Below are 22,367 nucleotides of genomic sequence, written 5' to 3' on the forward strand. Positions count from 1 at the left end.
CAGAACAGACCCAAAGCCCGAGCCAGAGCAGCACAAACTAAAGCTTAGCATCCAACAGGTTGGGCATGATTTAAGTTATGTGTTTACTGTTGTTGTTGTTGTTGTTACTGTATTTAATTGTTTTTGTTTTTGTTTTTGCTTTTCTTTGCCTTTACTAAAGATGCGCTGGGTGCTTAATATTTGTCGATTACCGTTAAAGTTTTCTTTAAATGTATTTGTTTTTTTTTTGTTTTTTTTTATTTTAAAAATGTTGATTTCGTCGTTCATTATTGTTGTTGTTGATGCTGCATGTATTGTTTGTGTTTACTTGCAATTTTGGTGCTGTTATAATATTGGCTGTTGCTGTTGCTGTTGTTGTTGGTTTTTATTTTTATTTCTTTCTTTTACATAAAGAAGATTTAACCAAAAAACATTAACGAAATTAAGCCAAACGAAATGAAAATCAGGGCAGCCATCAAATTTTTGTTGGTTGTTGTTGTTATTATTTTTTGTTTTTTATTTTTGGTAAACATATTTATTTAAATGGCTTTTTATTTAAATTTTTTTTCGTTTTAATTTTCTTTCACATGAATTTTTTGTTTTTAAGTTTTGTTTTTTGTTTTTTTAAATAAATTTTTATGATTTATTTTGTGAAAGGAGTCACGCGCTCATCATTTCATTTTAAAGACGCCACGCCACAATCAAGCGATTTGCTAAATATGTGCGTGCGTCCGGCGGTAAGCGCATTTGGAAGTTTGCAATTATTTGGCTAATATTTCTTTCATTTTATTTTATTTTTGTTTCTTTGACATTTTCATTAAATTTGTTTTTGCATTAAATATTTTCATTAATTTTTTGGTTTCGCAAAAATTGTGGCATTTACTTTTTGCGCCAACTGTCAATTCATCCTCTCCTTCGCTCCATAACTCACTGTCTTTTTTTTTTTTTCTTGAGATGTCATGCAGATGGATTAAGTTCCTAATTATGTTATTCCTACCTAATGATAATTTTACTTAAGCTACTGAGACCGTGTGCGAGTTCGAGTAAATCGAGGTAAAGTAAATTGAAATTTCCTAGGGATTTTTTGCACTGCACTTATGTAAAAATTTATTTACTTATTTATTTATTTATTTATTGCACTTATTTATTATTTTTGGTTAAAAGTTTTCAAACTTATCTATGAAACATCTTATAAAATGTATATATAATTTTAGCTTATTTACCTAATGTTGGTAAATTACAAAATTCGCTGCCATACCGACATAATTTACTATTTCTCTCAATTTACCATCAATTTACTCGAACTCGCACATGGCCTGTGTATTGCTGTTAAGTGTCACATATCGTCATATTGCTTTTTTATGAGGCCATAATGTCAGAAGGAAGGAAAGCCAGCAGATACAAAAAAATTGTATGGATTGGAAAAGGATTAAAGCAACCAATATATTTTTACAGTAATCTACGATATAATCTACGATATAATATTAGTGTTAAAAAGATTTCTTTAATATTATCTTATACAAAAACTAAAATAAGAAAGCATTTTACATCTATATGCTTTAAAGAAATAAATAATGGAAATTTATCAAACAATTATCGAACACAAAAAGACTTAAAGAAATCTGTAACTTAATTTGAAAGCGCAATTAAATAAAATATATCCGCATATTGTCATCTGAAAGTGAACAGATCAAGATCTTACCTATAAACTAAGAAACAATTATTCAATAAAATTTAAAACAACTAAAAGTTAACAGTAATGTAGTATGGTATTATTATTGATATGTTTGTGAGTATTGTAGGTTCTGTTCTGTCAGCAAACAAATTTTCTAGGGGTCTTGGGACCTCTGTCACGGTTAACAACTGTAATTTCGAAGTTGGAAAATAGTGTGTGTATTTGTAAATAACATCGTAAATGCCAAAAAAGACGTCGGCTGAGAAATTTAAAGAAGAATCACTCTTATCAACAAATGTTACTTCAGACTAAATAGGCAATTGAGTAATTAAGCCTACTTAGCCTCGACTTACTCGACAAACAAAAATCACGCTCTACAAGCCTCTTATCATATATGTCAGACTCTTTGGTGAATTCGGTCAAATTTGGTCAAATTCGGTAAATTTGAATACAACTTTAAGGTGACAATAATAATAGAATATAATATTACAAAGAAGCCTATAACAACGAAAGTATTCTAATCTTGAAGTTTTATTAAACATTTTTATGTCAGTGTTATTTTGAAATGCTCCCTCTCTTACTTATCTTAATACTTAAACTTAATAAGTAACGTTGTCTGCATCTTTACACAATGTCTGATATATACACCAAAGAAAGTGTGTCCTTTTTGTTACTTTTTTTCTTCTTCTTTATATTAGGAACCAGTAGAAATTTTAGCTGCCTGATTTTGTTTGATCTGCTCATAACTGATCATCTATAAGTTAATGGTATAACGATTTAAGCTTCCTTATGTACATGGATTCGATTCGAATTTTTTTCCGATCCTACCACCTTTTTTATTGGAGACAGAGTAAGTTTGTCTAATAGTTTGTTTCACATATTAATTCAATTGCATTTTTTTAAGTGACTAAAATTAACAAAGCATGAAGTAAGTAATAAAAAAAAAATTTTATATTAGATGCAATATAGATGTGTTTATTAGAAAATAGCCCAGCCAGTGCAAATTGGTAACTGCTATGCTAAATGTGAATCTGCGGTTATACTCTTTTTTTTAGAGACATTTCGAAAGGTAGTGAGTTACAACAACAATTTTCCTTTAATATTATTTAATTAATTGCATTTTCTCTTTATAGTGCTATAGTCTTTATGGTCTCATCATTCTCAAAATTATATTTTTTATATTTTTTTTATTTATTTATACCATTACTTATTTTTACAATTATTCTCTTTTCTAACAGAAAAGAATTGATATTTCAATCGGAACTTTAAAATTAAAACGAAACTCATAATATTTTGCAGTGAATACGGATTCGTTAAAGTTATCAAAAAGGTGTTACTACGAACCACAAATAGTGCTTTTTTTGTTTCCTTTTTTTGCAGTAGGTGGAAAGGTGGAAAGCATCGAACCCCCTAAAACCACCTCTAAGGAATGAATATGAAAGATTGCAGTCGCGTGCAGCGGATACAACCCCATTCCAGTTATCAAGAGAGAGAGAGAGAGAGGGAGAGATTAGAGAAAGAGGCTTAATACATAGCAGACTAGGTTCATCTAAGCCAGAAAGCACAGGCGTGAAGCAGGGAAATTGAATATTTGTGAAGGAGATAATAGATCTTAGAAAATGGGATTTCAAATTATATAAAAAATGCGCCAACGTTTTAAAGTTCTTTGTGGCAGATAATTATTTCAAGTCACATTTACATAAAATAATTTTTAACAATATAAATAATATAAAGTAATTGAAAATATTATCTGTTGTATCTCCATTTATTTTTTTTTACCAAGTTAGTTTTTAAAAGTATTTGTGTTTCTTCGAAAAGTTTTCGTACTTCATGTTACATCCATTTTGAAATGGTACGACGTTTCATAATTTTGAATATATTTCTGAACATTTTTTAACTTTAACGAATTTCTTTCTTTTATTGAGTTACATTTACATATGCATGTGGAGGGAAAAAATTGTTTATTGGCCTATGGAAGTAAATTGTATGTCTGAATACATATTTCATAATTCATAGAATACGAATTGAGGTTTCAGTTGTAGTTGTTTGAACTCTACCAGCAATTTCGTTTCCATTATATGTTTTTTTAAAAGGTTTAAATTCTCCCTACTCCGTCCCTATTCCACTTGGAAGAAGTATGATTTAGTATAAGTGCATTGTTACTTTTCCTAGCGCGTTCATAAGTAATTTGCTTCCAATTACATGGTCCATCAAAATAAAATGCAATACAGAATTCGTTAAATGGGTAGGGAAGGAGGTGAAACCCTATATTTTCTGGTAAAAAAAAAAATTTCGAAAGAAAAATAATTCGCCAAATCTACGGGTCAATCCAAATTGATACGAAAACCTAAACTGCTTAAAGACGAACAAATAATGAAATTGAAGAGCTATTAAAAAACGAAAATATAGTGAGATACATTAAGTCGCAAAGGCTACAATGGACATATGCTCATATAGTAAGAATGGAATCGAAGAGAAAGTAGAGCAGCACATACAACGCACACCCGACAACAAACAGGCACAGAAGTATGCCTAGAATAAAATGGGATGAAAATGTGTATGGTTATGCAAGAACGATTGGAGTACTGAGTTAGAAGAGAGTAGCAAAAGATCGGGAAGATGAATGCAGATCGTGAGGTGGGCAAAGGCTGACACTTGACAATAGTGGCAAATAAGAAGAAGAAGAAGATTGAAGTTTGATCCAGCACATGTGTCCAATTTTGATTCCACCAGGAAAATATTCACTTACGTCATCCATGAACAAAGCAATCAGCATAGGGCTTAAGACGCAGCCTTGCATCACATCGACATACATTTGGAACCATCTTGTTATGTACTATATCTTCGATCCCATACTGTTAATAATTCCACTATTGTAGTTATAGTACTTTTCCTGATATATGAAGAAAAATTTTTCTTCTATAATTTGTAACATTGCTCAGGACACCTGAAGTTATTTATTTATACAGCATTTTCTAATACATAATGAGCATAAAACGGCATAAATTGAGCCTAGGTATATTTTGAGAACTCAGCTGCAATTCTGATTTCATCTATAGCTCTATAATTATTTAAATACTGGAGCATTAATTAACTTACTTAACCGATATTTGAGCATCTAAGTCTTCATTTATTTCACACGGCAGAGCAGTGTTTAAGATATAGCTATCGTTTTTGAATTTTAACTGCTTTTCAAAATGCGCAGCTAAATGAAAATTTAAACGATTCTTTCCTTCAAATTCGTATTCCTTATCCTATCATTCTGCGCTGAGGTTTTTTAAGTAACTCTTGGACAAATGATTTTTTAAATATGATTTTTGAAGTCTTTAGGTTTCGGAACTACATGCAGTTTTTCACCGTAGCATTACCTATTTCTCTTAGATTTATGCTTTATTAAAAAATCTTTAACAATTTTTTCTCGAAAACAACTTAAACCTATATTTCACCACGGTGGATCATATTTCCTGCTGAGTCGAAAGGTATTTTATTAAACAATAAAGTGGGATTCTGGACTTGTTCGTTCGGTTGAATTATGTTTCGTGAGGATCAGTAGAAACTACCATATTATTAGCATATTGACAACTGATTTACCCAGATGGATCTTTCTACATTTTTGAAAGGTATTGAACTAACGGTATAACTAGAGTAAAATTCGAAATCATGTAATTCGACGAAGAACTCGACTATATCATTCGTTTATTAAGAACTCGACTTCTTTAAATATATTGAAAAGGAATCTTTCTTTACGCCTAGTGAGTTCAAGTTGAGTAATCACTCTTTAATCCTTCTGAAAATTTTTAAAGGTAATTTTCTAAAATTATGACTTGTATTTTGTTTTATGTAAGTTAAAAGTAAGGCGTATACAAAAGTCGATAATGCCACTTATAACCATAACAGTGCTCTACAGCAGATCCTAGCAATTGTGATTTCATGGTATATAAAATAGTAATGTTTAATAACAGAATTGATGGTCTGAGGCCAAATGAAGTATTTTAATATATGTACTTAACATGGAAAAGAAAATAGTTGTATATTTTCACTGTCGTTATTAATTATTAACTACAAGAATAAAAATTCATTTTATATTATTTTAATTAATTGAATTTAATTAATTTTAATTATTTGTTTCGAGTATTGCTAAATATCCATCATCAGTGGTCTTGGAAATAATGCTTGTATTTAATTATTCGTAAATAATTTTTTTTGTGACTGCAAGTACCTGAGATTGAACTCGTGCCCTGCAAAATTTGAAGCTCAGAGTCAGCGCTTCTGAACCAACTGACCCAAAAATGTATTTGCCTTACTATTCTGTTTGTAGTGGCATTATTTGTTACATGATTTATATATTATTTCTTATGTATAGAATCTAATCTCGGAACGTAATACTGAGAAAGTCATACTAATGGTACTCCACGAATATTTTAAGTATCTGGATTTGTGATAATTACGTAAATTCCAAAATACTTCCAATTACTTCAGTATACATCATATTAATATCTATCTGATAAAGTGAATTGATAAAGTTTCTTTAACTTAATAAAACTTACAAATAATAAAGAAATACATACTATTATGTACTAATACTAATAATACTCTTACTTAATACATAATACATAAAGAAAGGTCTATTGTAGCGTCTATTGTAAAGTAGATATAGTTTTCAATAATACTCACCTTTAACAGTAGAGATGTTCACAATCTTGAGTAAAGAGCTCAGTTATTTAATAACATAGTAGCAATACATAGTGTTGGCCTTCAACTGAAGGTCATTTTCGAAATTTCTATAAAGCTTGTTGATCTCACTGCAGCTCCCTTAGATTTTTGTCCTTCTCTAATTTATTCAGTTAATTTCGAGATCTCTTTTGAGATCTTTTGAGATAAAGTTTCAGGCGGTATTGTAATTTATTTATATCTTTTTACTTTTAAATATTCCAACAAGACTTGGAAGAAAGATAGAATCCTTTGCAATTTCAAACAACTGATATCAAATTAGTATTTGGGTTTTTTTAACGTTGAAATTATTTTTATCATCGAAAATATTTGTAGCTTCTACTGTTTTATTGTTGATTTCCAAAATACATAATATAATAAAATAGTTTGAATATTTGAAAAAACTATATTTTCTTATTAATTATTAATTTTCTGCTCGCTTATGTTGAAAGATTCAACTTTCTACGCTTTGGTGACTTGCATAAATACTCTGAGTTCAGCTTTTAATTTTGGTTCCTCTGAACGCTTAATAAGCATAATTGTGCAATAAAGGCCCTCTGAAAAGACATTTGGCAAGGTCTTGGAATTCAAGGCGCAGTCATTAAATTTATAACTGCCAACAATGCTCCGTTGAGCACTCCACTTTCCTGTGAACTGAGGTAAATTCGAGCAAGCTGATACAGACTTCATGACGTAGGGTTTATATAGGTTATTCATAAATTCGTGAGTGTTACTCTCCGGTAAGGCCAATAGTGTAGGACGAAAATCTGCACTATTTAGACTGTATTTATTGGCCTTCAAAATTTTGAAACTAATCTGAAAAAATCTGTATAAGTAAACGGAAAATCTGTGTATCTAATAGTTTTAGATGTACTTACTTTTAAATCCTTATCTGCGTACTTTGAAAAATTGACAAACCCCGACACTTTATGTAATTCCGTTGAGTCCTGGACTAAATTCACTTTAAAGTTTATGACTTCGGGATTGTCGTTCAGAATTTCCAGTTTTGGGAAGGTATAGAGAAATTTTTGTTTCGAACCTATTTTCAAATTATCACTGAGTCTTACCAATACTGTAAGTAATACAATAGAGGCAACTTTAAAAAAAAATTCTACCTTGCACCGCATTTTTTCGGAATTGAGACTGTTCGACAGTTGAGGTTCGCGTTATTTATGTGAAATTTCTACGTACTTTGCATGTTTCAGAATATTTATAACAATTTTATTTATTAATAATTAAAATGATCACAAAAATCTTTCTCACAATTGATTTATATTGCGATTCTTTGTTACTATGTATTTCCATTTGTTGAATTTAATTTAAATTTAATTAGAACCATACGATCTATGCGATCCATGCGATCCATACGATCCATGCGAATTCCGTGTTCGAAAAACAAAACTTTTGCTACTTTGTTTGAGGAACAGAACATGATTTTCATCAAAATTTGTTATGGACTGAATTTGTTTTTTAGTTAAACTTTTTATATAATGAATTTATTTTTTTCAGTCTATCTTATTTCAAATCTAATAGATTCACTACAAAAGTTTTATATTAATTGAAAGTGAACGCCTTAAAAATTAGCATCCCGGACGGACAGACGGAAAACTTAATAACTTCATTGAAACTCCAAAAAAATATTTATGCAAAAATATGTTAAACAATGTAAACATTTAGGAAAATAAAAAATAAAATAAACAAAAAAGTGAAAAATTAGCTTTAACTTCGTCGAAGGTTCAATCAATACCTTTCACACGTAAGCTTTATTTAATGTTAATTTATTTAGTTTTTTTTTCAGTTTTATGCTAAAATTTCAGTTCAATGTTTAATTAAATTTACAAACAAGTCTAAGCTCACTTAAGCCAGTTATTTTATATTCTATATATCACTACATGATATTTTCAAACGATTAATTTCATTTTCGGAATTCAACTGCTCGGGTTGTCAAAAGAACCTCTGTCCGGTTTCGGTTTTATGAAATTTCATTGGATTAATTCTATTGAAGAATAAATTGGTAACATACTATCCAATATAAGCCAAGAGCTGACCTCGAAATATGAATATATAATAAGAAAAATGTATGAATATAATTTACATAGACCAATTTATCCCGATTCACATAAATATTAACGTGCTTACTTCTTTATAAAACTGTTATTGATCTAAAGCCCTCAATGAGAGACATTCGCTTGATTAAGGAAAAGAATCGTATATGCGTTAATAATTAAATATACCACCAGCAGGCTCATCTCTGTTCTGCTGAAGAAGGACACCTCACCATAACTGTAGGGATGAACTAGCTCTTTAACCTGACGGTTACCTGGAATGTCGCGCCAGTAGCAACTTCTCTCGGCTGAAAATCATTTATTAATCAGAAACCTAGTTGTAGACCAACTTAATCCACAATATGACTCTGGTCCACAATTTTGAAATGCAGTTCCTGACCTCACAAGACTGTCCGCAAACTCAATATGAGATGTGAGCTTAGTAACACAAGAAATATTATCCCATCCGGTACTTGCGACAACTTAGATCATATTTGTTCAGCGATTTTTTTGTGTTATATATATGATATATTTAGTTGGAGACATATATTAGGGTTTTGGTAAGATTCATGAATGCTATTATTGATCATCACTGCCTTTTTATTTGCTTATAATTTCATAAAATTATGGATGGAAAAATAGAGCAATCTAATATGCAAATTGATCGATCTCTACGAGGATGGTGAAGAAACGTTTTTTGGAGTATATTAATGAGATAATTATTTTGACAAAACAATTCAAAATTTTCGATTTTCACCAGTGCCCATAACATTTAAGTCACCTCATTATAAAATCACTGCTATTTTATACGGGAAAAATATCATCACAAGCTGCTAAAAGAATTTAATTTTTTGCTATCAAAAGAGCATCGAAAGCTGGCTGCTGAAAATATGACTACCCAAGCTCCAATGGATTCCATCCTAAAAACACAATATAAGATCTAACGTTACAATCCAGCAATAGCTGGATAGCGCCTTAAAAACAAAACGAATTTCAAAATCAACCGTCAAACTCGGTCGACACGGTATACTGCAATTCAAATTGCCTTCAGAGAGACAAACAATGAAGGTGAAATACTACTTGGAGGAAATAAGATGTGTATTCTAAAATAATTTCTTTGGTGTTTTCCTACGTGGCTTTTTTCAATTATTCCGAATACTTTTCACACAGGACTTATTTGATAGTCTAAATCCTGAAAAGAAAACACTCTGCTAAGTTAATTCAATTCGTATCAGAATAGATATCAACAGTTTTTTTGATCAAAATGTGAATTAAAAAAAAAATACCAGAGGAAAGTAATTAAAAAGGTATGTCACGCCCTATCTATATACCAGTAGATATATATACATATCAATTTATATGACAGCCTTGACTGAAAAATCGATTTGTTATATACCTAATAAATGAGACATTAATGCGATCAACATCTTCAATGATAAACTTTCAAATATTATTAAGATATAGGGAATGTTCCAGTTAGTTAAAAAAATTAGTTAGAAGACCATGAAAGAGAGAAGCAGAAAGAGCACAAAGGCGTGTATCCGCTCCTAAAATTCTCGAGGTTGTCAGCTATATTATTGCATTTTGTTCTTCTGTATTCATACACTTAAAGCTCATGGAGACTTTTTTTAATGCGGAAAAAGTTAATTGATTATATATCTTTGAACACGTTTCTTAAAGAAATACTACAAGTCGATCCTTTTTTCTTTTCACAAAAGGTGACAAAAGGTACTGGTGAATACGAGTGATCTTGGCATTGTCGGAAAGGGTGGAGATGGTGCAGTGCTTGCCATTACACTTGTGCTTATAGTTGGTGCAAGTCGATCTTTATTCGCTTCACCTACTTATATATGATATGATTGTTTCCCTATCGTTTGAGTTTAAAACTTTCAAAGACAAAGTAGGCCTGAAATAATATTAAAAAATACCAAATAAATGATTTACTTTTATTTATCAAATTTTTTATATCCCTGACATTGGTTGTTTCAAAATTGCACAAGGAAAATATTCGATCAAATATTTCTGTTGAATAAATAAATATTTTGGTAGACACTAAATTGAAAATGGCTTACGAAAGGTCTAATCTAACCCAGCACGAAATGGAGAAGATTCAAATGGTTTTTGCTCAATTTGATAAGGACAGTGATGGTAGGCTCACCGAGTTGGAATTCAATACTTCAATGTATGTGCTTGGTGAGAACCTCAGTCATGAGGAACTACGTTCAATCTTAAATTCTTTCGATAAATCTGGCGAAGGTTTTATTGATATTGATCAGTTTATCTTGATAATGGAACAAAGGAAGCGTGACAATGAATCGTTATTAGAAATTGAGAAGGCGTTCAAGCTTTTTGACAAGGATAACAACGGTTTTATATCTATGCCTGAACTAAAACGTGGTATGACTTCTATTGGTGTTTATTATACTGAAGGCGAGCTTTGTGATATGCTATATGCGGCCGACACTGACAAAAATGGTAAAATTGATTTTCTAGAATTCGCTGAGAAGATAATGCCCGTCATAAGGTCTGTCAGGAACAGCGCCAACTCTCTCAAAAATCTCAAATAATTAATTTTATAGTGATTTTATAACGATTCAGCGACTGTTATGAAACAGGTCACAGCTATGGTCAATACGAAAAGGTCAAGAAACGAAGCATTCATCAAAGAATCAAATTTGACGATAAATATCGTCATATATGGAAGCGACTAAGAAGTGAACTTTTTTAAAAAGAAATTTATAAACCTGATGACTGATGACCAAGACTAGACTTATAAGAACAAAAAAAGGTATTTAATTGATGTCGAAAAAAATACTTTTAAATATTGTTATATTGGATATATTAATAAAATCCTTCTATTTCAGTTGCTGTTCGTTTTAGATGACTCTGCAGTTAAGAGCAAAATTAAAGTACAAAGTCGGCACTTATAAATTTTTATATATATGATATATTTTTAGTGATTTTTTTAACAAAATATTCTTTAAAATTTTCGTAAAAAATTTTATATTTTTAATGGAATTTTACTTAAAAACTCTTAAAATTAATTGTTATGTATTCTGGATTAAAATGGTCTCAATAAATGCATGTTGTGCCTTCGGATCATTGGCTTAAATCGATATAGTCGGTACAGAGAGAATTAAAAAAATACATATTTTGCGTAAAACATCAACATTAAACATTAATTAGATAATGTGGTAAATAGATATACATTAAGGCATAAAGGCAGAATATTTGTACTAATAAATATTTATTGCAAAATATATATTGTATATAATATATAAAATTTATTATTTTAAGTGTAGCATATATTAATAAAAAATTCAATTTGGCAGAATTTGTTTTATCACATTCAAAGTATACACTATTAAAAATTATATATAGTTCATATGACACTTATAGACATATGACATTGATTTATTGTCTTAATTTATCAAAGGTAGTAATTCCCCAAAAGCATCATTCAAAATTAAGAAACAAGAAAATCTAACCAAGATCAAAGAAAATGGAAGAAAAAGTCTATCTGTTTAAAGTTTGTTGTCGTTGTAAATCTATCTATTTAAGGTAGATATAAAATAGGGGTATATACATATATGTGAGGATATATGAAATAAATAAAATTATTGCGTGTACAAAGGATATGGCATGAGAAGCTTTACTAACTACTTCTATGTCTTGATATTTTGTGGGTTGAGTTCATTAAAGCTTCTATATTGTACATGCCCGGGAAATAATTCCTCCATCATTCATTTCCACAAATTTATTCAATAAAATTTATAACTTGTTTTGTTATAAACCAAAATTTCCTACTTTTAAGAAATGAACTTGCAAACCAACTTAGACTATATCTCAAGATAATTAAAATAAAAGTCTAATCCATCCAAACGAAGGACTAGGTAATCCTAAAATACTTATTCAGTGCGAATTACTTCGCAAACAAATTTTCATACATTTCCAAAAGTTTAACAATTTTTACAGCTGATAAAAACACAGTCTTACAAGGTCGAAATGTTCAATATTATTTTTGATCATTTTTATCATACTTCGTACATTACTATGTACTGGAGTAACGCATTTTGAAACACTACTTCAAGAAACTTCTCCCATTATTACTACATTGCATCAAAATAAACAATGCAATAGATTATTGGCGAGTTAGTAATAATTTAAACCAAATGCGAATTATAAATTATTTGAATTATAAATTATTTTTGTACCTAGACCGCAAACTACAGACTACAGAAATTTAATTCTCATCAACTAAATGGAAGTTTTACGTTAAAAATAGAAAATCTTTCCTACACGGTATGTCTTTGATTTTAATATAATTATATATCTTATAAATAAACAATCCATTCCATTCGTCTTCGTCTTCTTGTTAGCATTAGGAATATATCAGTGACTTTACTTTCCGACCGAAAAATATTTATATTAATTTAGTTTTGAATATTACAATATTTTGGTATAGAAAGATATTCATAGTGGAATCAATTTAATGAAGTAATGCGTATTGCCTTCATCATCCTTGCAACGCAAATAATTTAATTTATGGCAAACACAATAAAATCATAAATTATATATAATCAAATGCATAGTAGCCAACAAAATAATTTATACTCTAAAATATATCGCGTCAAGAATAATCAGAAGCTGAGAAGAATGAAGACTGACTAATACCATAATCCATAATCCTTTTTTTTCTTTTTGTACATTATAAACTTAAGAACTTTTGTAACATATAAGAACAGGTAAGAAATTACTGTCTAATATTAATATTAAATGTAATATTCATTTAAACAACCTCCCTTTTAAGATCTCTTTCCACTAATGACACCCAATCAAGGGAAAAATAAGAGGAGTTCCAGGGGTGGTGACATTTTTGGACCAGATATATCTCTTTCCACCAATGACACTAATCAGGGAAAAATAAGAGTTACAGAGTTACGCCAGATATATATTCTGATTCGAAAAATATATAATTGGTTATATTCTTGTGTAGATATGAGATGTAGTACTACAACTTATATTCATTAAAAAAATTTCTTCAGTTTATATGAAGCTGAATACATGAAAAATCTATACAAAGTATCTGCAACATAAAGAGTACTAGTACAAATAAAAGGTTTCATAAAATCGCTCTTTACTTTTTGAAATAATAAACTTGACCCATTTGATCATCCAAATTTTTCTTTAAATATAATATGAATACGGCTAATAGAGTTGACGAGCATTACAAGCAATTGAATGATTGGTGATTGATTCTTTAAGTCCGTCTACTTTCCTTATTTAATTATTATTAATACAGAAATTATGAAATGCAAACAACATTGGGTTGCATATCTTTAATTGATAACAATAAAATGTAGTATGTCCTTAATAAAATTTCCTTGGTATCACAGCGGGCACCACGTAGGCTTTGTACATAAGGCCGCTAACCTTTCTTGTATTATTAACTCAATATTACTAAAAAAATTTTATTTTAGATCAGGAAATGATTTTTTGGTTATAAAAATAAGAGATATATAAACAGCCTTAATAATAGGTGGCAGTGTACCAAATACTAAATATCCATGCCCGTCAACTAAATCGTCATATATGGCTACGGGGTGCTAAGATTTAGATGGACAGTATTAGATTTATGGGAGCATTACAAAAAATACCTTCAGTTTGTTATTTGAAAAAGTGGTATATTTTGGTCGTACTCTAAGGCACTCAGAAAAACACAATCCACTTCAATGCATCCTAGAATGCAGAATCGATGCGTTGTGGGGGTAGGAAAACTAAAAAACATTTTGAGATAGACAACAGACGGTTTTTCTTTTTTTTTGAGAGAAGTACTGTGGTTTCAGAATCTATGGCAATCGTTCGGAAAAATCACAAAATCGATGTTTGCAGGAATGCCACCTGTTATTAGAAGTAGAAGTTTTGACAAAAAATATAAATTTTTTTTTATAAGTTGTGTAAAAAATTTACGGAATGTCATTCAGACAGTAATTTTTCCCATTTTTTTTAATCTCCTTTTTTCTGATTAGGAACTACAAAACATATAACCTAAGAGTTGTCAGCGATGCAAATGAAGCAAATGTTAAAGGCACAACTAAAACGGACAACAATAACAAAAACAACAACAGTTGAAAATAAAATTTATAATGCGAAGCGATTTGAACGTGAACGTTCAACGTCGTCAGATACAAAACAAAATCGAGTTCGACATGTGAATTCGGAATCGTACCGAGCCGTACTGGATTGCGTTGAAACGTGTTGAACTGAGCCAAGTCAAGCCGAGCCGAGCCGAGCTAAGCTAAGCTGAGCTGAGCTGAGCTGAGCTGAGCTGAGTTGAGTTGACTTTAGTTGAAAGCAAAGGTTAAGTTTGATGAGATATGTTCGAATCCATTCCCATGTGTATCTGGCAGATACATCGACTGTCGTAGTAAAGTAACAATTTGTAAAACAAATGATCAATCGATCTTTATCTTCGGCTAATCAATCGTTAAGCAAACAAAATGTAAAATAGCTTTCAGCGAATCTTTCTGCCGCTGCAGTTGGTGTTGACAAGTGCTGAAATGCGTTGATTGTTGATGTTGTTGTTGTTGTTGTTGTGAATATTAATGCCCCTAATATTGCCTAAACATTTGGTGCCCGAATGCATTTGCATTATTGCGCAGTGTTGAGTGAGTTTACGAGGATTTCTTTCAACTGAAAACTGATTTCATCATTTGTGTTTCCAATGACAGAAAATAAATTAATTTTATTAATTTTATTAATTTTATACGCAAAGATTCGCTTTTAAATGTGATCAAGAATTTCAAAGTCATTCAAACCAATGGTGCATTGGAACGATGCACTAGTCTCAAATTAAAGATTTTATAGAGGTTTGTATTTTAATATGAAAAAACAAATAAAAAGCTCAATTGATGCCAAACCCCCTATTAACTCACCCTGTATGGGTGAGTAAAAGAACAAAACCCAAATTCAATATTATATATTTATATGTTTACTGTCGTAAACGTCATGTTTAGTTACTAGATGTCCAGATATCTACATGAATTGGTTGGACAAATCTTCTCTGTAGATCTCTTAGGTATGTAACTTGAATGTGAAAACCATTGGAATCAAAAATTTTAATTTCCTTTAATCCAAAATGAAATTCCGTTCAGTTAAAGGTTTCAGAAAATCTTGAAACGCCACGACCATGATTAAGCCATGTACAGTACTAATATCTGTCATAACCATAAACAATCACCACAATAAACTTGACTTATCAGGTGAATATTTTCGCTTAAAGTTCAAAGAATACTAAAACTAGTTTTATTATCATAAATCAGATTCCTGTGTCAGACACCCAATCCCACATTCAACTTAAAAAGAGAAGCTTTGACACCACCATACATTTAATAACAAGTTCAAAATTTTCGGGTTCCATAACTTGTATGTTCAAGAATATTTGCAGCTTATATAAGTTAGCATCCTCTAAGGAACAGGTTCTAGTATATATTATAAAGAAGTATTGATTTAACAGACGCATGACTAATCTTAACTTTAATAGCTGTTTGTATCCAGTATCTCCAAACACCCTTAAGATTTGTTATTGCCCATCGTCTCACCCACAACGTGCTGTTGAAACTCCACTGACTCGAGGACGGTGTACAAAATTTTATATCAGCCCCTTTTTAAAATAGAATAAAATAGAATTCATATCCACTCTTTAACAGTCGTAAAATATATTTTTCGATGACATCTCAAATTATTTTCTTCATATGATTTAAAATAACTGCTCGATTCTTCAAGTCTTACCAATAATAGAAGGCAGAATTTATAATATTATTACGCCTACATATCACGCATCAAGAAGTGATTCAATACATAAAATTTTGTATTAAAAGGAATACAATTATTATTATGGATCCAACTCCTTACATATTCTTTCGATACGAGTTTTATTTAGTGCTATTGTAGATCAAGTATAATCGTAGTAATTTTTGTTACTATTGTATTAGTGCTGTATTAAGGCATATTTTAAATAATAGGTAGTCTACAAATATTCCAAATATCATTAAAGTTAAAAATAAAGGAAAAGTGAAATATTGCAAGATAAAGAACAGCTTATGGTATGCGTATAAGACATAGTATATATATTTTCTATGCATTTAGAAAAATGCTATACTAATGTGCTATATGTGAATTTGTTGTAATGTATTATTATAATAATTTAATTTGTAATCTCATACATTTTTATTTTCTATCAATGGTGTTTTCTCAATTTCCATTGAAAAATATGCAGCAGTTTTTACCAGATGTACGTGAGATATTATATTTTTTACTCATATTATATGTTTGCATTCAGAAAATTTTCGAATGTCACTCCAATTATAAACACACTTCTAAACACTTAGCCGGATTTACTATGCAACAAAAAAAGCTAAGACTTCACGCTCTTCTATAACTTTTAACAACAACCAATTTGCTTCTCTGAAGTTTTTATATTTAAGCTGGAAGTAGTCGAATCATAAGCTAACATATGGGTAATGATTGGTACCGTTCAGTGCGTCAAGACCGCTAGTACTTTTTAGGAACTACTTATTTTTATTTACCCTATTTTTTGAATGAAGATATATTTTGTTCTTTACACTCTGTGATCATTTATGGCGTTTCTATTCACCAATGAGCTCTGGTCACCACGTAATTGAAAACATTGGAACTTGATTTGGAAGTCGTAGATTACTAATGGAATAACATCGTTGCCTATTTCTATAAAATAGTTTAAATTATATTTATACAACAGACTCCGTACTTCGTCTTTGGAAGACAGATATACATATTTACTTAAAACAAACCAATGCCTATTGTGAGAAAACGGCACTTGAACGTTTAAAGAAAAGAAATTTATGTGGAAGAAGATTCTTTAGCCCAGTTCATATCGGCTTACATAAAAATCACATCAGACTATTTCCTTACAAATTATTTCATTTGTTTGGTATAAGAATCGATGAGCCACAACTGGGCATCGGTGTATAACTCTGTCACTCCAAAGCAACCTAGCTTAACCTATGCCTGGGAATAAGTTTCTGTATTTATGATATTTTATTAGGAAATCACTAATCAAGATGTTTTGGTGATCGTAAGCAACTGTTATAATTATTGTATATTTCACATCATCCTCACCATAAAATTCTATTATGTCAGAATCGAAATGCATTAGGGATAATAGTAAGAGAATAAAAGACGATGAATAAAAAAAGCGCAAATAAAGCATAGGATTCGACGTTTATTGCTTTGAAGATTTTTATTTATTGATCTGAATAAAAAATATTTCTTACTTACCAAGACCTTAGTAGCTTATTAGAGAACGGCGTGATTGTGACATTAAATTCAATCAAATTTTAATAAGAGTTTTGACGTCGTTTTGATGAAAGAATCTAAATTCATCATATAAACCTTTTTTTTGAATAGAGAGGTATTTTGAATAGTAGTAAATTACAACAATAAATTTATTATTATATATTATTTAATTGAATTTATTGGCCGATCATACAGCTCTTTCAAGTTTGGCGTAATACCTATCATCAGTAACCTTGGAATTATTTCATATATTTTATTCGTAAAAAATTTTTTAAAACTACAAGTACCAAGGGTTGAACTCGTGCCCTGCCAAGTTTAAAGCTCAGAGTCAGCGCTCTTTAACCAACTGACCGAAAGTCTTATTTGACTTTTATATTCGCACATTTATTTGCTGTGAAAGTTTATTAACAAATTAACTTGCTGTGTTTATATTAGAACGAAATTATAAACCAGCTGTGGAATAATTGAATTAATTAATTAAAAATTTTTATTTTTAATTGTTAAATTTCAATACTATTTTCTTTGTAGAGGCATTATTTATTGCATGATTTATATATTCTTTCTTATGTATAGAACCTAATCTAGCAACCTAATTCGGAGAAAGTTATGCTAATGTTATTCCACGATTCGCTCAGACGACATTGAAAAGTTGAACGAATATTTCTATTCTATACACTTCTATAACTATTATTTCATAATAATTCTACATTAAATTGATTTTAACGTCCATTTTAACAAAAGTTCAAAAATTATTTAATATAATAATTTAATACAAGAAATAATTTGCAGACCACTGATAATGGGAATTTGGCAATACTCGAAACAGCTGTATTGACCATATTGGAAAAAAACTCAATTTATTAATAAATATAAAAAATTTTAATGTTGTGATTTATAATTTATTTAATATCCTGCTTTAGGTTGATTACACCCAATATATATACAACCATTATAAACTAATATACAACGCATTCTACTATCGCAAACCTCTTCCAGAACAAAAGTGCTCTTCATAATTTGGTTTCATGAGTCACGCAGAATTGAAACTGAAAACTATCATTTTTCCTAATTAATGCTAAATGCAATAAAAAATTAATTTAATTTATGTCTTTGTAAATGAAATTAATGTCAAGGATGTAGCTAGCAATTCAGTGTTTGCTGTCTATAAATTAAAGTCTAAGTCTAGTATCTGTCAATATGTAAGCCTACGTATCTAGATACTTGTATCTCAAACAAAGTACGGTATGGAGTGCTAATATAAAAGTAAATGAATTTCAAATTGTCACATCGAAGTGCCGTCGAGTTATTAATTATCGCGCTTGTAAGAAATTGAAGTCGTTTCTTTTTTAACACATTTTTACGGACTTATGATTAAACAAGCCCCAGCAACCATCACATGAATCGATTAACTCATGCGAAAGCAACCAAAAACAACACCGAAGTTCCTGTTAGAGTCACACTGAAATTTCAACATCTCGTTTGGCATCTATTCGCGCCATCACGTGCTGTTTTGCTTCTTTCAAAACAATAAAATAATTCCGAACAAGAAATATGTGAAAAATATAGTAATAAATAAATTAAATTAAATTAAATTAAATAAAAAAAAATTTGTAAATGGCAACAATAAAACTCCAACAACAACTTCAGTGTTGTTGTTGTTGGCCAAACTTATTTGGAATCGAGAGACATTAGTTGAACGTCTGAACGGAGCACCCGTCCAAGTGATAAAGCCAAATCAGCTGACGAAGGCTTTTTATGGATCTGGTGACAATGAAATATTTTTGATCTGCATAAACTTTGGAAAAAAATAATATTTATAATTATTATTTATGCAAAATTTAGTTGGCGTTTAACAATAATATGCGACGCGGCGGTCATATCCGGCATGGATACGACAAGTCAGCTGATATGCAATTATGCCAAAAACATTCAGAAAACTATAAATAAGTAGTTCGTTACGTAGGGTTCCCTTAGTTTCAGTACACTTATGGAATTCTTTCCGGTACACTAAAACGACTCTTGATATTAATGAAAAGTATTTGAATGAGTTCAAAAACTTTTCGGAATCATGAAAGCAGGCCATTTGTTTCATTCCGAACTATCTATACTAAATTAGAATTCGATATTAAATAGTCCAAATATACTCTTCTAATAATAATATTAACAAAAATTCAAAGACATTTATATAATACCAGTAACGATGTCACATCACGCCTAAGATATGGTTCAGTAGGAGCTCTAGAGATTTCAAGAAACTTTAGGTAATGATACGTATATTTTAGACTAAAAAACCACACTATTAGGCAATATCAGTTAGACAATTGAACCAGAGTTAGTTATAATATTTTTTCCATTTTCCCCTAATCAACAGCTGTGATGGTAGTCATTAAAAAGAGTCGATTGCCATGATTGCCCATTAGGCACTGTTGCGTTAATAAGGCAGTTGGATAATAAGAGTCGAACAATAACTATCAGTTCTTTTGTTATTTTTCGCTTGTAAGCGAATGACATTATATATGTAGTATGATATATTCGGTCTTCATATCAGCTTTAGTCTTCCAATTCAAAGTAATCTGATATAACTAAAGCTAAAAAGATATCCACATTTATTGTAGTTATTTTGTAAGTAATCGTGTGTAAGTTCAATATCCCAACAGTTACTAGAAAGAACCCCCTTACCTTATATATAATCTCACAAATGATTTAAATGTTTATTTTAAAAAAATCACACCCTTCAACTTATATAAAGAAATATATATCATCTATCTATGTGTATATGTCTGTCTATGAAGAGAGGCCAATATATCTTAACAAAATATTAGTTACTTTTTAAGTTTTTTTATTATTTTGTTAGAAAATGGATTCCTTGTTTTGGATATGTAATCATATTGAAATATATATAAACTAATTACTCATGAATGGATTATCAATGACATCAACCTGAATATATTCCAACCATTTTAGTCCCACAACATGCTACTACGGCTTCCTATTGGACGATGTTCAGCAATGTTGTTATTTTATTAAATTTGTTTGAGTAAATTCCGAAGTAGTCCAAAAAAAAATAGTTCATTGGGGTTATATTACATAATCTTGGCAGTCAGTGTACATCCTTATATTCCTTAAGTATACAGGGGTATTAAGGTTTTCTCACAATAAGTTTATGGTATTATTAGATATAATATTAATACCACTTATTGATCAAATCATCTCATTCATGTCACAAAATACATGTAATTGGAATATCAAATTTATTTAAAAGCACAGTCCAAACATATCCCCCGACATTAAATAAAAATATTAATATAAAAACTAATATTAAAATATTAATCTTTGATTTAATTGTTGGTACCTATCAAATTTATTTTCCTTCACAAGTTAGAGCTTAAATTGACTACTTAATATCTATTTTCTATTCTACTGTATTCTATTGCATATTACAAAAGCTTGTACAACAGTGAACGGACAAAAGATGGCGCTCGTAACGTTAGAGAGAAAACTTCTTCAGAAGGTTCGCGACAAAGCGTATCAATTGAATCAAATACTGTGACTGAGCTTCTTCGTCATATTGGCATGGTTATGACTTGTCCTGATGCAGGCTCTTGAGATGGTTCACAGTAGCTTTACTGGTTTGATCATGCTGCAGCTAGATACGTACTTGTTCAAGTATATGCTGGTAAAAAGCTGGGTAATTAGAGTGCCGTTTTGATTCCTTGTAGTTTTGGGTAGAAATGTTGAATATTAGAACCAATTGGAAGCATTGATAAATGAAAGTATCTGACCAATACCAATATTAAAAATATTGCCGAGTTTATAAAATAATAGCGCGCCCTTACACTTAATCTTGTGTAAGGGATTAAGTTATGTGTTCTGTTATCTTCTCCCGTATACATGTACAACAAGACAGGCCCTACCTAACTTTATGCCGTCCCATAGTCCACTGTCCCGTTAGAACAAACTGTGCAGAACACATCTGCATTTTTAGTGAAAGGATAATCTGAGTACAAACAGCTGACGACGAAATCGAGCTGATCGAGCTAGCTGGTAGATATTACTGGGCTTGTCCAATAATATGGACACGTCTCTAAAGGCCAACTTATCAACTTATCATGAAAATCAAAAAAATTTGGACTATCTTATAAAAGTCTTTAGAAAGTTCTTAATAACAGTATAATTCAAAAGTGAATGACTTCTCGTAACTGAGTTCTTTCTTAATAAGAATTATTATTAATAATTGATGTTTTTTTAGCAAATTTTTATAAAATCAATTTTGGATACTTAATGGAAGGTTTTTGTTTTTTTTTTTTGATAAACATTTAATCAAAACGGATTCACATGATTTCGGAGAGATGAAGATGAACCTACGACATTGTTGACTACAATTTAAATAAATTTTTTGTATAAATTTAATTTTTTTAACTTAGCTTCGCTGTTTTGGTTTTTGGACTTTTATCCAAAATGAAGAAGATGCTTACACCAAGTGGTACGAGCTTCCAAAATACTTAAGCACCCTAAAGCAACAGCAACAGAAACCAAACAAAAAAATCGATCGAGACGCTAGCAGAAATCAAACAAACAAAATACAAAATAAATATGAATTAAAATATTTACAGATGAATACA

The 22,367-nt window shown here is 30.2% G+C and overlaps 2 protein-coding genes across 2 annotated transcripts; one reads left to right on the forward strand and one right to left on the reverse strand.

Moving 5' to 3' along the window:
• Nucleotides 1–6,691: 6,691 nt before the first annotated feature.
• On the reverse strand, nt 6,692–7,491 carry LOC119662641. The gene is made up of 2 exons (XM_038072303.1): nt 7,243–7,491; nt 6,692–7,180 (listed from the first exon to the last, which is right to left on the reverse strand). Exons 1-2 carry the CDS (start codon nt 7,489–7,491, stop codon nt 6,827–6,829), a joined length of 603 nt encoding a protein of 200 aa, XP_037928231.1. The 3' UTR covers nt 6,692–6,826.
• Nucleotides 7,492–10,383: 2,892 nt separating this feature from the next.
• LOC119689618 (calmodulin-like) lies at nt 10,384–11,372 on the forward strand. The gene is made up of 2 exons (XM_038104485.1): nt 10,384–11,197; nt 11,274–11,372. The coding sequence occupies exon 1, from the start codon at nt 10,473–10,475 to the stop codon at nt 10,974–10,976; it is 504 nt and encodes a 167-aa protein (XP_037960413.1). The 5' UTR covers nt 10,384–10,472; the 3' UTR covers nt 10,977–11,197; nt 11,274–11,372.
• Nucleotides 11,373–22,367: the final 10,995 nt, after the last annotated feature.

The sequence above is a fragment of the Teleopsis dalmanni genome, chromosome X (genome assembly GCF_002237135.1).
Source record: "Teleopsis dalmanni isolate 2A chromosome X, ASM223713v2, whole genome shotgun sequence".
In the NCBI taxonomy this organism is placed as follows: domain Eukaryota; kingdom Metazoa; phylum Arthropoda; class Insecta; order Diptera; family Diopsidae; genus Teleopsis; species Teleopsis dalmanni.

Coding starts and splice junctions, on each gene's coding strand:
- LOC119689618 (XM_038104485.1), top strand. CDS start 10,473: ATGGCTTACGAAAGGTCTAATCTAACCCAGCACGAAATGGAGAAGATT.
- LOC119662641 (XM_038072303.1), bottom strand. CDS start 7,491: ATGCGGTGCAAGGTAGAATTTTTTTTTAAAGTTGCCTCTATTGTATTA. Junction 7,181..7,242: donor ACGCAGATAAGGATTTAAAA/GTAAGTACATCT, acceptor AGATTTTTTCAG/ATTAGTTTCAAAATTTTGAA.